This window comes from Colobus angolensis, unplaced genomic scaffold, assembly GCF_000951035.1.
Source record: "Colobus angolensis palliatus isolate OR3802 unplaced genomic scaffold, Cang.pa_1.0 Scaffold192, whole genome shotgun sequence".
Taxonomy (NCBI): domain Eukaryota; kingdom Metazoa; phylum Chordata; class Mammalia; order Primates; family Cercopithecidae; genus Colobus; species Colobus angolensis.
The window spans coordinates 479,594-495,225 of NW_012115066.1; the positions used below are offsets into that span (position 1 = coordinate 479,594).

Sequence of the window (15,632 nt, forward strand, 5' to 3'; positions counted from 1 at the left end):
AGTTAATGGGTGCAGCACACCAACATGGCACATGTATACATATGTAACAAACCTGCACGTTGTGCACATGTACCCTAGAACTTAAAGTAAAATTTAAAAAAAAGAAAACTGAGAAAAAAAAATTATATGACGGGTTGATAGGTGCAGCAAACTACCATGACATATGTGTACCTACATAACTAACCTGCACTTTCTCTACATGTATCCCAGAACTTAAAGTAAAATTTAAAAATAAAGTTTTGAATTTGTCCAGTAAATAATATATAAGTATAAAGCTGGAAAAAAATGAGCACTATAGAACGTAAGGCTAAGGAACAAAGCTGAGGAGAAAATGGCATGTATACCCAGATGGCAACAGTCTAAAAAAAGCAGGCCCACCTGCGATCCAACACTGAAAAGAAATATGCACAAATAAACATAACAACGTTTAATAAGAAGTGGGATCTAGGTGAATATTTTTCTTTTTGCTAAAGTTGTTTCTAACATTGCAGAGGCCCTATTTTGTCAAGAAAAGCAGAACATATCCGTAGGGGATACTGCAGGCAGAATCACGTGTATGTGTGTACACTGGCTAGTTCATTGGTGGGGAGCAGGGTCACTGGGCACACTTGCAGAGGGCTTTCTCCCTGCTGAAATGTGGCTCAGCCTCATCTGACCTGCAGATATTAGCCTGACCTTCAAGAAGGCTGCAGCCAGGTGAGATTCTTCTCCTCTCGGGTCTCTTTAAACTTTCAGCAGACATTGAAGTCATAAGTGCAGTTTCCTATAATCATCCCACAGAACAGGAAAACTCTGTCTCTGTCTCCAGACAGCTTATATCCTGAGGTATTCAGGAGCCTACCCAAGATGCTGGTGACACCACTGAGATGTGGGAGAGAAGCACATGGGGCAGGACAGGGCAGAGGGAAAGACAATACAGCAAAAACTTTTCTAGAGGAAATAAGATGCAAATGAGTAAAGGGCAGGAAGAGAGAAACAAATGTTAAGGCGTTGGATAGTAAGTGACTTTCTCAGAGAGTTAAGACAGAAAAAGGCCATATGATTGATTAGTCGGTTTCCTCCATCTACAGAGGCCCTTATTGCAATGCAATGAACAGGGCTTTGGTGTGAGACCAGGTTCCATCTGCTTCCTGGCTGTGTGAGTGTGGGCAAATGGCTTAACCTCTCTGATCCTCAGATTCTTTAAGTGGCAATAGCCATTCCTCCAGCACAGCAGTGAGTGAGATGTTCTGAGAAAGCCCTTCTCCCAGTGCCTGTCTGATGACATAGGTGGCACTTCAGTTATTCCTACTTCTCTCCCCTTGGAGATGGGGCTTTCTGAAACTATCCACAGTACAGGCATAGACCCAGGCTCTGCCCCAGATAGCAAAGCATTTCCTGTGCCCTCTAAGTCCATCCCATGGGACAGCTCCCTGCCATTCTCCCTTCCTCTCCAACTGGGTACCAGAAAAGCCTGCCACTGCTTACCAGAGGGAAGGGAGAGGTGACCTGACGGCTCTCCCCTGAGCATCTGCTCTGCTCTGCAGGTGAGTTTCCTGATTGCGTGTGATGAGAACGGAAACAAAAGCTGCAATCACTTTTGCACCAACCTAATATAAAAGGTCTGAATCAGGCCACCAGGAGCTGATACTCTGTGGGTGGGGGAAGAAAAAGGGACAAACCCAGGCTGAGGAAGTGGCAGGCTGCAGCAAGACCAAGGTGGGTTGAAGAAAGAGTGAAATTAAACCAAAAAACTCCCCAAAACAGTCATATATGTGACTGCTGGGAGGGGAACCAGGGCAAGAGATAGGAATGAAGGGAAAATAAGGAGAGGATGCAAAATGAGAAAGTGAGGGAGACAGGGAAAAAGAGAAGGGGAGAAAAAGTGGGAGAAAAACAGAAATTAAAAGAAGACAAAAAGAGTGGCGAGCTTGAGAAAGGTTAAAAATGTCTGGGAAATTGGTAGAATCGCCATCATTCCTCTGCATCCTGGAGAAAGCAAGAGGCACCTGCTGAATGCGATGATTTATGGAGCAGGTACTGTTGACTGGATGAGGGGTGGCTTCTCCGTGGGGTGAAGCAATGGAAATGTTGTTGTTGGTTTGTCTGTGGAGACATGACTACCCCATGCTGGATGTCCCCTGACCCACAACACTAGGTGAGAATAGAGGAAGTTTTCCATCCATGAACAAGGGCAAGCAATGACTTGGACAGTACCAACAACCACCATTGGTACAGCTCCATCTGGACTGGGACAGAGGACATTGGTTACTTCTGAGTAAGTCAGACTTAGGCGTAACTTGGGCTAAAGTCCAAGCCAAGGGTGTTTCTGGGTTTTCCCTTGTTTTGTTCTGAGTGCTCAGAGTTCTCATGCCCTCACCCACATCTATGACCCTGGGTCAAACATCCTGATGAGGAAAGATCATCTAAACTCATTGACCCCAAGGCAAAAGGGACTGATAAGACTTTAAATACTCAGATGGTAGACTTTGGGGCATCAGCTGGCTGGCAGACGAGGGGCCAGAAGGATCTTCTCTGAAGGACACCATAGGGTACTTTGCCTCCTGCTTTCTCATCTTTGTCAGTGTCATTCAGAGGTCCCCCGATGGGACTATTCACTACACTTGTGCTGTGGGCTGGATGTAAGATTGGGCCAGATCCCCAGCTCCCATTTCCCACAGGACTGGTGTGAGCATGGGAGGCTTCCTTTTCACTTCTACTGCAGACAGATCGAGTCCACCTAGCATGTGATGGAGACTGTCCTCAAGACAAGGGTGTTTCCATAGAGGTGATGTCAGAGTTACTCAACATGTGTGTGTGTGTGTGTGTGTGTGTGTGTGTGTGTGTGATGTTTACTGAATCTTAATATGTTTTTAGAATAATATTGCTCGATTCAAAAGTAATATACATATTTTTATGATACATGTACAAAATCACTAGTAGAAAGAGTTTAAAATTACCAATAATGTAATAATAGTATTGTGGTTAGATAAGGGTTTAAAAGTCCTTATCTTTTACGGATACATCCTGAATATTTACACACAAGTGTATGATGTTTGGAATTTGTTTCAAAATAATCCAGCAGTTGGGGAGGAGGTAGGAGGTACAGACAGATAACATGGGTTATGAGTGGGTAATTGTAGAAGCTGGGAAATGGCTGTGTGGAAATTCATTATAATTTTGTCTTTACCTGTATATATTTAGATTGAAATTTTCCATAATTAAAGGTTGTTTTTGGCTGTACGCAGTTGCTCACACCTGTAATCCCAGCACTTTGGGAAGCCGAGGCGGGAGGATCTCCTGAGGTTGGGAGTTTGAGACCAGCCTGACCAAAATGGAGAAACCCTGTCTCCACTAAAAATACAAAAAATTAGCCAGGCGTGGTGGTGTATGTCTGTGATCTCAGCTACTCGGGAGGCTGAGGCAGGAAAATCGCTTGAACCGAGGAGGTGGAGGTTGTGGTGAGCCGAGATCATGCCATTACACTCCAGCCTGGGCAACAAGAGCGAAACTCCAACTCAAAAAAAAAAAAAAAAAAAAAGATTTTTATCTTCCTTTTGTGCCATATGTATCTTTCCATTAAACTTTCACTTATTTGAGAAAAAAAATCACCAATGGTCCCACCTTACGTCAGTCCATTCATAGGTAAACATAGAGATGTTGAAAACAAGACCTTATTGATTTGGTCAGTTTTAATGTTTTGCACAGTCTATTTTAGAGTACAGTGAACAGGAACTCTTTGAAGGTGGAGGTATGCTCAGTGAGTGAGGCTCACCCAGGTGTCTCCATTCTTATCATTGTGGCATGGTAGGTGCCGTGGACCTAGGAAATAAGTGAAGAAATGAATACAGACCAAGATATCAACATGCATAACCCCCCATTAGAAGAAGAAACAGGAGAAAAGACTCAGAGGAGGAGCAAGGGATGGAGAGAGAAATGTAGCAAAGACAACAGCTTCCTGGACTCCACGTTCTTCTCTTTCCTCTGGACTCATAGCTGGACCACAAAACCTTTCTAGCTTTCCTTGCAGTTAGGTGAGGCTACGTGACTGGGTTCTGGCCAATGGAATGAGGGTGGAAGTGAAGGTCCCACTATTAGGTCTAGCCTATAAAAACCTCACAAACAATTCTCCTCCGTAGTCGTTTTCCTTCCACGAACTGAATGGACGTGACCTCAGTGAACTTGGAAGTCATGTATTGAAAACTGCAGAGTCTCTATCAGACTGAATTGTTTATCCCTCTTCACCATCCTATCTACCCAGAAATCCTTACAAGTATTAGGTAACCACAGGATAAATGTGTATGTGTTTAAGCCATTCTACCTCATAGCTGAAATTGGACCAAAAACACAGAATGATAAATTCATCTGAAAGGTAGAATGAAAGATAGGCTATAGCCGTATCTATAAAGACAAGGGAAAATATAATTTTAAGGAAGGTGAGTCAATAATAACAAAGACTGTTTTTTAGACCCTGCTATATTCTAAACTCTTTGATAAGTTGAATAGATGCATGATTACATTATATATTTTAAGTTTCATGATAATTATATCAAGCATTAAATGAGAATCTTAAGCTCAAAGAGGTTGAGTACATTGCCCAAAATTCCACAGCAAATAAATAATGCTGTTCAACACCATATGATCTTACATCCAAAATAATAAGCCTAAAGAGCCAGTTAAAGTGACTTGCAGAATAGTGGACGGGATTGAGCCAGGGAAAGGAAGGGGGGCGTTTATTGGGCATGGGATGGTGAGGATTGAGAACAGGACACTGCTCATCCATCAAGATCTGGCTCAGGCACCCTTCCTCTCTATAGAGCCTTTTTGAGCTACACTTGTCAGTATCACCACTCTGAATTTCTTTCTTTTCTTTCTTTCTTTCTTTCTTTTTTTTTTCTGAGACAGAGTCTCGCACTGTTGCCCAGCCTGGAGTGCAGTGGTGTGATCTCCGCTCACTGCAAGCTCCGCCTCCTGGGTTTATGCCATTCTCCTGCCTCAGCCTCCCAAGTAGCTGGGACTACAGGGACCCGCCACCATGCCCGGCTAATTTTTTTTGTATTTTTAGTAGAGATGGGGTTTCACCGTGTTAGCCAGGATAGTCTCGATCTCCTGACCTCGTGATCTGTCCGCCTTGGCCTCCCAAAGTGCTGAGATTACACGTGTGAGCCACTATGCCCGACCTCTGAATTTCTTTATTATTTACTACTCCTTATCCAGTGCATTACAAACTTCCTTAGAGTATTACTGAACTTGCTCTAAGGTCGATTTATATGCTAGATTTTTACTGCTTACTCACATTAGGTTCTTCTCTACCTTTAGGCAAATGGAAGGATTACCCTTCCCCAGTCGTCTTGCACTTAAGTGGGATCACGTGACTAGCTCTAGCTAATGGGCTGGGAAAAGAAGTGACATCTATTATTTCTGAGACAAAGCATTTAATCACTGGCATGAGACCTTCTACTATTCTTTTTCCCTGCTGCAGCAATTGTGTTATGAGACAGAGGTAGCACAAGATCAGCGAGCTACTGCATAGAAGACAGTTGTTTTAGAGAGTTTCCTGAACCCACAGCCAACTTAGCATGGCAAGAAGTCACCTAGGTAATTATGTTAAACCAATGAGACTTTGCTTATGTTGTTACTGCAGCACAACTCAGAGTATTTTGACAAATACAATTTAATCTTCCATCATGATCAGAGATGTCAAATATTAATCATCAGTGTTACCACTGCCTCATGCTACAGACATGAGGTATATTATTAATCCATCAATGGACTTTTATCCATTGAACTGTAAAGCCTCAGAATCTTTCTCATCATGGTAAACTAAGCAGTCATTATTAATTGATTACTTGTGAAAATTAGGGGAAACCCACTAAAGTCATTCCATTCCAGTCAGCATAAAATCCAAACTTCTTACTGGGGCCTGCAAAGGTACACAAGAGCTGGCCTTACCTTCCTCTTCAATCTCATTTCCTACTATTTGCTTCCTCATCACTCTGCTCCATCCACATTAACCTTTTTGGTTCCTCAAACACACTAAGAACACTCCCATCTCAAAGCCTTTACATTTGCTATGCACTTTTTTTTTTTTTTTTTGGTGCAAATTTGCCTGAAATGTCACCTCTTTGCCCAGACCTTCCTAGTCTCCCTTATTAAAATTGCCTGCACCTTCCACCCACTTCCTCAATGATAATAAAATGCTGTTGTATTCTTGGTATTTAGAGTAGTGCCTGGAATATAGAGGTACATACAAAATAGTTCTTAAACTAATGAAGGCAACTGATCTGCCAACCCTGGTCTAGATCATAATCTCTGAAGAGAGAGGGCAGGTCCTTCTTATCTGTAGCTTGTCCTCTGTGGTGAATCCATGTAGTGCATACAGAAGGTGTCCATTAAATCCCCATTGGATGATTAGAAGACTTTTATTTTCCATTGCATCATCATGGAGTCACATCTGTGTCTTTTTGCCTCTTTCACCTTCATAGGCTCTCTCAAGACGTCTCTTCCTTTCTCTCTCCCTAGCCTGCCCTCCCCACATCCTCTCCCATTAAAGTTCAGTTCAATATGTCTCTTTCTCACCCACGCCATGCCTTCTAGAGCAGCATTCTTCTGTGGCTGGGAAACAGTAGCCAGCAACAAAATGCGTTTTGGCCTGGCCTCACATCCATGTTCTGTACCTATTCGTTTTCTACAGGATTTGATGCTAAGCCTAGTCAGGACTTGGCAGGAGCCTTATGCCTGTACATTACAGCCCAGAATTTCTACCCTTTGGGTGTTTTAAAGAGAAGCAGCTATTACCATCTGCAAGATGAAAGGCTTTGCCTTTGAAAATAGACTGTGAGGCATGTTCAGGCAGAAAGGGGCTCTCTGGAGATCTGGGAGGATAGAACTCAGAAGACCTGCCACTCATTTGGTTGCCATACAACTGTAGGCAAAGTATCAGAGATGTCTAGTTTCTATCACAGTGAAGGAGAGAGAACTATGTTCTTTGGGTAGGATGGAATGATGTGGGGAGGGATTGTAGGTGAGGCCAAGTGGTGAAAAGAGCACAGACCTCAGAATCAGAAGACTTCAGGTTTACAGTCAAAGTCCTGAATTCAAGACCCAATGGTAGCGGCATCCACCAGCCACCTGAGCCGCTGTTTACTCTTTTGTAAAATGGTGTGATGCTCTCCTACATTCATCAAGTCTTTTTGGTTGCATGGAACAGAAACCAGCTTATGCTAATGTAAACAGAATAAAAGGAATTTATTGGCAGGATCTGACTGCATTCTTGCCATTGGCTTCTGTAAGGCCGAAATGTGTCAAGAGTGGACTAGAAAAAGAAACCCGAAAAGTGTTAGACCTCAAGAAGTATTTCCTGCATTTCTGTGAGCTTCTGCTTTATTCTTATTTCCCCTGCTTCTCTGTCCTCATGGAGGTGTACTGCTGCCCCACAAGTTTGTGCCTTAAACCTTCAGCCATGCTCTAATCCCAAATGTCAGGAACAAAGACTGATTGATCAGGATTGCTTTAGGTGTCTACTACGGGGTTGAATCAGTCCTGGGCATGGGAAGTGAGGGTCACATAGTAAAGCTGTGGCTGCCAGGCGCTGCTTTTCACACTCTGGATGAAATATTTAGAGAAGGAACTATATCTTGTGGGTCGGACCAACAATCCAAAAAGGGTCTTGTGAGTATAATCGTCATTGAATAAACTCTCAGGTGCTGTAAAGAGAAAATGGTGTTATTTCTAGTCAGAATATACAACCATCTCACAATGATACCATAAGGAATCAAGGCATAGTCCTGTGCAAATCTAAAATTGTTCATTGACTAGCCAAGGTCTGAGTGTACACATTTAAAGTTGTCTTATTCTAGGATTCTAGTTTTTCAGAGGGCTGTAAGAGTCAGCATTCTCCATCCTCTACATTAGCAATATTCTTTTCACCTCCTGCACTCCAACAAAAGCTTCCAAAGGAGATCTTTTTTCTTAAAAAAAAAAAAACTGATTTCCATGATTCAGTATAAAATTTGGTAAAGACTAATGAATTAGGACTCCATTAATTTAGCATTTTTGCTACGTCAAGAATCAGAAAGGGATTAAACTTCTCTATCCCCATATCTCTTAAAGCCAGGAAAGATTTGCTAAGTGAAATAAAAATGTGACTTTGGACAAGTTTTGTAACCTTTCTAAGACTTTGTTTCCTTATTTGTGCAATAGAAATTAACTTTTCATAGGATTGTTGTGACAATTAAATGACATTAGGCTTGACATGTAGAAAGTACTAGCTATTAGCTATGATGTTGAAGATAACGGTGGTTGTAGTGATGGTAGTGATAACTCTAGTGGTGATGGTGGATAATGGTAGTGGTGGTGGTGATGGTGGTGGTTATGATAGTGGCAGTGGTGATGGTGGAGGTGGTGTTAGTCTTCAAGGTAGTCATGGTGGTTGTGGTAGTGTGATGATGGCAATAGTGGCAGTGAAGGAGTGGTGATAATTAATTATAACAGAACCTATAATGTATAAATTGTTCTCAGCACATAGTAGTCACATAGTGAATGAGTGCAGAGAACAAGCAATTTTCAGACAATTACAAGGCTCTTAGTTACCATTTACATATCAACCATGGATATATCCAAAACAAATCATGCTTAAATGTTCATTAAACCAGATGCCTAAAGCCTTCCAATAGATGTTTAACCACTTTGTATGAAGTGGAGAAAAGAGGAATAAATATGAATTTTAGTTACTACATAAACATAAAAGAAATATAATTAAAAATAAATATAATTACATTTCCCTTAAATAATAGTGCATAAAATATAGACTGTTTCACCAGTCTTCCTTCCAGTCAGCTTGCTACATGAAGTCACATATCCTTAATTCAAATCTCATCCTCAAAAATTCACATTTCTAGATTTATTATCATCCAAGTCTAGGATTTGTCCTATCTGCATACTATTTTAACCTCCAAAGGTCTGTGTAAAACCCATTTTGTGGCTAACATGGACCTATCTAAAAAAATCCAGATGCATCTGTCCCCTTGGCACTTCCAGGGTGCAGCAGCTACACCAATTTCTTTATTTGCCATAATTTGAAAGCCTTATTAATCCCAAAGGCTCAGCTCTGTAATCAGACTTAGTTAGCTTGAGACTAATCCTTGGAGGTCATTTATTTTTCATGAAGTTTGCTTCCCAGCTACTGGTTTATTTGGACTTCACTAATAATTATTTCGCTAGAGCTTTTTTCACCACTGCTCATTTGTATATGTAGAATTCACACTGTAAATATGAACTAAGGATGAATTCTTTTTAAGAGTTAAAGTTTAACTGGCATGTCACTTTTTCTTTACTGTGCCAGATCATTCCTTTTCTGGGAAGCAATCCTGTGAAATAATTAAATATTGTTCCTTTAAAAGTCTGTGACCTGCTGCATTTGTAATCCTTGAATTCCATGATTCGGTCCAAGGTCTCCCAGCTTTGCATTTCACACTGCTGCTCACATTTGGTTTAGATTTGGGTTTTCTTTGCTTGAAAGGAGCAGGATTTATTACTACCAGTCAGAAGCCATAAGTCCCCAATATTTCAGCAAAGAACACTAGTCTGCCAGAGTGAGTAATGCTCTGGCTACACTCAAGTGTCCCTGAACCAGTCACCCTAAATAGGATGTCATTGCTTGCATTTATTTAGAAACTGTCAAGTTGTCTACATATTTCCACCCACTAGTTCATGTGATTCCTGAAACACCCGTATGTGCTTTGATGCGAGGAAAAAAAATAACAGTCCCTCATGCATGTATGTAATGCTTATTTATGGAGCACAATGTATATGCTAGGGACTGGGAGCTGAGTATGTGATAGTGCCCCAGAAGGACATGTCCCTGTTCTCAGGTATCTTAGAGGTCACTGAGTCGCACCACGAGGCAGGCACCCCAGGAAATGGTCCTGATGTCTTCTTTCACTGACTACTCATAATAAACTATGGGAAAGGTCTGATTACCCTTGTTTTGTGGCTGGGATTACCAAAACTCCCAGAGGTTAAGTCATCCTCTGATAAGGGGGAAAGCCAATGCTCAGACCTGGGCTTTCTCAGTCCAAGGCTGCTAATTGCATACTGGATTCTTTCCAAATAGTGTGACCTCATGTCAACTCAAATCAATTCAAGTTTCCTTTCCAGTTTCCCACATCCCATGGTTTGGCTTAGAAAGAAAGGTGATGCAACACACAATAGATATCAAGCATCTAAGAGTTTGGAAGGGTTTGTGTCACCAGTGAAGTGGGCAAGGTGTTTTGGAATGGAAAGTGGGTGAGAGGGGAGCTCAAAGAGGTGATCCAGGAATTCCCAAAGGTGAGCCTTGACTCAGTAAGTCACCAGGCCTGTTATTTGAAATGAGTCATTTGTGGTATGGGGGCAAACAACTTCAGTCCCTCACCAAACTATCGGGAAGAAGGCAAACAAAATACTCCCCGCTGCTGGGGAGAATAATCCTAATTACAGCCCCTAGAATTTGCATGCCCTTCTACAGTTTGCAAAGCACTTTCAGACCTGTTTTTTCCTTGGTGGAATTGTTTACTGCACTAATGGAGAATGGACCAGGACTTGATATGGCCTAGTTTGGTAGATTTATATATTTTTAAAGAATAATCCTCTGTCAAAATGTAATTTCATGCAGTAGTCTGGTATATAAAACTGATGCAGGTGGAACTTCTGTGGTTGGGATGAGACCTGGGGAGGGAGAGGCACAGCTTACTCTTAAGCTTTTATTCTGACCACTATGTCTGCTTCTGAGGGGTCTCTAAGGAACCTCCAGGTTCCATGAAACACAGTAAGACAGACATTGTTCCTAGTGACTCCCCACGTCACTTCACTTTCTTCCTCCAAGAAAAGGAAGCTGAAATCCCTGGAGGTTGCATGAGGTGAGCAAAGCTGCTCATTGTCCTGTATTCTTGTGCATGGAACCTCCCAGGGCTGGTTTCTCACGTGGGTAGGGGCTGAAGTCTTATCTGGGAGTCAGTTTGCCCCCAGTTGTTTCAAGAAATAAAGTGTCCTCTTGGTCGCAGACAGCAGCAGCAACAACTTTTTCCTGCAGACTGGCAGCATTTTCCAAGCACCGGCTCTTCAGGTGGGAGTTTCGGGGCACTGTCTTCATTCCAGGCTGGCAGCTCTTTGAGTCATGGCATGCCAGCTTCTGAGTGGCTGAGGACTAGATCCAGACAAGGATTTTTCAGTCCCAAACACTCTTCCTGAAAATGTAAGAGGAGTAGTCTTTAGTCAAACAGAAAAATTTGCACTGGACTAGACAATGGTGGTGGTTGCACAATACAGTTAAGGTACTACATGCCACAGATATATACACTTCTAAAAGGGGGAAATGGTAAATTTTATCTTATGCATATTTTAACATAATAATGATGATAATTTTAGCTGTGTACATTGGCTCCTTATTTCCTACAGGATCAAGTTCAAACTCCCTGGCATAGCTTACACCCTGTACTCCCCATACCTGTAAGCTCATGTGTGCTATCTTCCCCCAGCCCCTTCATCTGATCTATGTTCAGATCAACTGACATTGTTCTGCATTCTCTGGACAAGCCATGTTCTTTCACTTTTCTATGCTCGAACATAATTTTGCTTTTAGTAATGACAGCAAACACTTATTTAAAGTGCTTACTGCATGCATATATAGACATAAATCTAGTGCTTAATACATGCAGGGCTTTTGAGTCATTTAATCCTCATCAATTCTATGAAGTACATAGATACTATTATTAAGCCCATTTTATACTTGGGAAAATTGAGCGAATTGCATTAGTCAAGGTCACACAACTAAGAAGCAGTCAAAACAGGGTTTGGATCTAGGTGTTCTGACTCCTGAATCCATGCTGTTCATCACTACACAGTACTACCCGTGAATGACTTGTCCCTGTAGTTTCATCTGAAGAATTCCTCCTCCTCCTTTGAGGTCTGCCTCAAATATCACTTCCCCTGTGAAGACTGCCTGGTGTTCTCCAGGAGAGAGTGTGACTCCCTTCTCTAGGAATGGTAGCACCCTGAACACACACATTTTGCAGCATATTTCACCTTGCATGGTAAAGGCCTGCTTGTGAGTTAGTTTCCCTACCAGAGAGTGAGGGCCCTGGAGATAGTGCCAGGTCCCGTTTACCTTGATACACCACAACACTCATTACATGTTTGATGAATGAATGCATAGGTGGATGGTTGGGTGCATTTCTCTCAACTTTTCAATTTCTTGAAATAAGTAACAAAATCTTACCTTCCCTCAGAAGTTCTGGCATGGTTCCTTCAGTCTTGCCACAGCCACTGATAATCACTTTCATTTTCTGTGCAACTCACCAGGCAAGAAGTCCTTGCAGATTTACTTTTAGTAGTTCACATGAAAAATAAATACAGCATTTGATTTCCAAACATTAAACAATAGTATATTATAGGTAGATATAGAGTTATCATTCAAAGTATGATATTTCAATCTCAAAAGGCTTCCCCTGAAGAATATTACAATCTCTTTCTCTCTTTAAGATCTGCTGGGTAGAAGAGGTGGGAGAAAATGAATTAATGTTTACACAGAAAGGAGGATAATGGGGGCAAAAAATAATAGATGAATGTATGGGTGGATGAGAGAATGGATAAAATGACAAGTGGATATGTTGATCATGGACAGATGGGAAATGAGTGGATATATCAATAAACAGATAGGTGGGTGGATGGGTGGAGAAGAGGATGGTGGATGGTTGTGGGTTTATGAAGAGGTGTGAAAAACGAAGCGCGGAATGATGGATGAGAAGTTGTACGGGAAGATGAATAGAAGAATAGGTGTATGAATAAATTAAAAGATGTGTGGCTGGATGAATTAATGAATGAATGGGACCATGGATGGACCTAAGTGGTTAGTGGATGGACAGGAGGATGGATGGATGCGAGAGCCCCGGAAAGACATAAGGAAAGATGGGTGGATAGATGGATGGGTGGATGGAAGGATATTTAGGAGGATAAATGAGCATGTGTGTGGAGAGAGGTGCCCACATCCACAGGCTTGAACACATGGGTTAGCGGAGCCAAATGCCAGCCCTATAACCGGCCATCAGTAGCTTTCCCTGAGCCGTTCTGCCAAGAAGCAAAAACTCATTCAAGTCATGTGGACTTCACTTGTTTTTGAGGGGGAAAAGAATGAGCTCTCCCTCTTTCCACCTGGAAGATTCACCAACTCCCCACCCCTCACTCCCCACTGTGGGCACGGAGGCACTGCGCCACCCAGGGCAAGACCTCGCCCTGTCTCCAGTTCCTCTCCCAGGATATCCAACTACCTGTGTAACCCAGAGATCTTTCTCCAGCCGGATTCAAAGAGAAATTTAGCGGGAAAAGAGAGGCCAAAGGCTGAACCCAACGGTGCAAGCTTTTATGATGCAGTCATCCTCTGTCCTGACGTCGCGGGGCCAGCGGGAGAAGAAAGCCAGTGCGTCCCGGGGCACAGGGGCCGGTGGCGTTCGGAGGCACACGCACCCCGCGACACTCCAGGTTCCCCGACCCACGTCCACGGAAGCCCCGATTATTTACAACCTCAGCAGAGCACGGGGCGGGGGCAGAGGGGCCCGCCCAGGAGGGCTGCTACTTCTTTAAACCTCTGCCGGCTGCTTAGTCACAGCCCCCCTCGCCTGGGTGTGTCCTTCGCTCGCTCCCTCCCTCCGTCTTAGGTCACTGTTTCAACTCGAATAAAAACTGCAGCCAACTTCCGAGGCAGCCTCATTGCCCAGCGGACCCCAGCCTCTGCCAGGTTCGGTCCGCCATCCTCGTCCCGTCCTCCGCCGGCCCCTGCCCCGCGCTCAGGGATCCTCCAGCCCCTTTCCCCCGCGCCCTCGGTTCGCTCCGGACACCATGGACAAGTTTTGGTGGCACGCAGCCTGGGGACTCTGCCTCTTGCAGCTGAGCCTGGCGCAGATCGGTGAGTGCCCGCCGCATCCTGGGCAGCAAGATGGGTGCGGGGTGCGCAGCGCGGACCGGGAGGTAGCCCCTCCGGCTGAGTCGGCCCTGGGGGACTGGAGTCAAGTGAATTGCCTGCGAAGTGCATTGGGGTCTGGAAAGCAGGGCTGGGATTTGCGCTAAACCGTTGGAGAATGTGTCTGTGGAAGCACCGTTTGGTTGAAAGAAAAAGAGAAAGAGAAGAAAGTTTGTTGGGCAGGCTGCCGGCGCGCAGTTTTGGGCGAGGTCGCTAGAGCTGGAGCACATGGCAGAAAGTAACCGTTCTCCTGGATGCGCGCAGTCGGTGTCTGGACTAACAAGCTCCTGTGCCCAAGGGCTTGTCAAGCCTCACCGGGCTGTGTCTAGGCAGGGCAGAGTTAGGCGGGGCAGGAACTGGGGCTAGAATAGGGCGAATGGCTGTTATCAAGGTGGGCACAGAAGGGGTCACAATTGCAAGTGTGAGACTGGCTGGCAATGGGTTTTCCAGAAAGGGGTCCTGGGTTCTCCCAACTACCCACTGAGCATTGTTCCAAAGCTTACAGTCCGCACTGCCACTGCCACCTTAGCGCTGTGGAAGCCTGAATCAGCTCTGCGGTGAAGTCTTGGGTCTCCATGAGATTCCAGACTGGGACAGGGAGCATGAATAGGAGAGGCAACCACTGGACCTGCTGCTTGGTCCTTGCTACCTCCTGCTTCTGCCAATCAGTGTGGGGGAAATCTCAAGAGTGAGGTGGCTCATATTCCCTGCCTGGCAGCCTCAGAGCAGAGAGAAGAGCCTTGATACCAGGGCAACATCAGGGACACTGGGGCTAGGGCTCCAATATCTCATCCCAACAGGGTCAGTGCTATGAAGGGGAGGGGCTGCGTGTAAGGTATATTCTAGCACGGCTCAACTCCAAGCATTCTCTTTCTTTGTCTATATACGTACAGATAATTACACGGCCAATTCGCTTATCACTGGCCAAAATTAATTTTTCTCTTAAGAAGTGCCAGCTGGGCCATTAAGACAGCTCAATCTGCATGCAGTAAATTCTACTCAGCAAATATTTATTAACCCAGTTCCACGGGGGTACTGAGAAAGTGAAACACAGTTCCACCTGGTTACTTTAGATTGCGTACCCAGTATAACTTATTTTGAATTACTTTCTGCTTTCTGTATCTTCCTACTTTTTGCAGTAGGAAGAAAGTGACCCTAGGTAGAGGCTAGACAGGATGAGTTCTCTGTGCACATGCATCTCCCTTTCTGTGTGAGTAAGATGTCATTACTAGGTGGGGATTTGGGGATCTAGGATTTATACTACTGAAGCTGAAATAGTAATAATAATGACAGCAATAACACAGCCGGTCACAGTGGCTCATGCCTCTAATTCCGAGACTTTGGGAGGCTGAGGCAGCAAATTTCCTGAGGTCAGGAGTTCGAGACCAGCCTTGGCCAACATGGTGAAACCCCATCTTACAAAAAACACAAAAATTAGCAGGGTGTGGTGGTGCAAACCTGTAGTCCCAGCTCCTTGGGACGCTGAGGTAGGAGAATTGCTTGAACCCAGGAGGCTAAGGTTGCAGTGAGCCAAGATTATGCCATTGCACTCCAGCCTGGGTGACAGAGCGTGATTCTGTTAAAAAAAAAAAAAAAAAAAAGCAATACAGCACTAACTACCATTTACTGTATATTTTCACTGTGCCAGGCATTATGTTAA

General features: G+C 43.9%; 1 protein-coding gene across 7 annotated transcripts in view; it reads left to right on the plus strand.

Moving 5' to 3' along the window:
* Positions 1 to 13,209: 13,209 nt before the first annotated feature.
* Positions 13,210 to 15,632, plus strand: part of CD44 (CD44 molecule (Indian blood group)) — a 92,858-nt gene continuing 90,435 nt past the window's right edge. For all 7 annotated transcript variants that reach the window (XM_011940707.1, XM_011940708.1, XM_011940709.1 and 4 more), the window contains exon 1: positions 13,210 to 13,918. In XM_011940707.1, the coding sequence (XP_011796097.1) occupies positions 13,852 to 13,918 (67 nt within the window). In that variant the 5' untranslated portion in view covers positions 13,210 to 13,851. The remainder of the gene's footprint in view (positions 13,919 to 15,632) is intronic.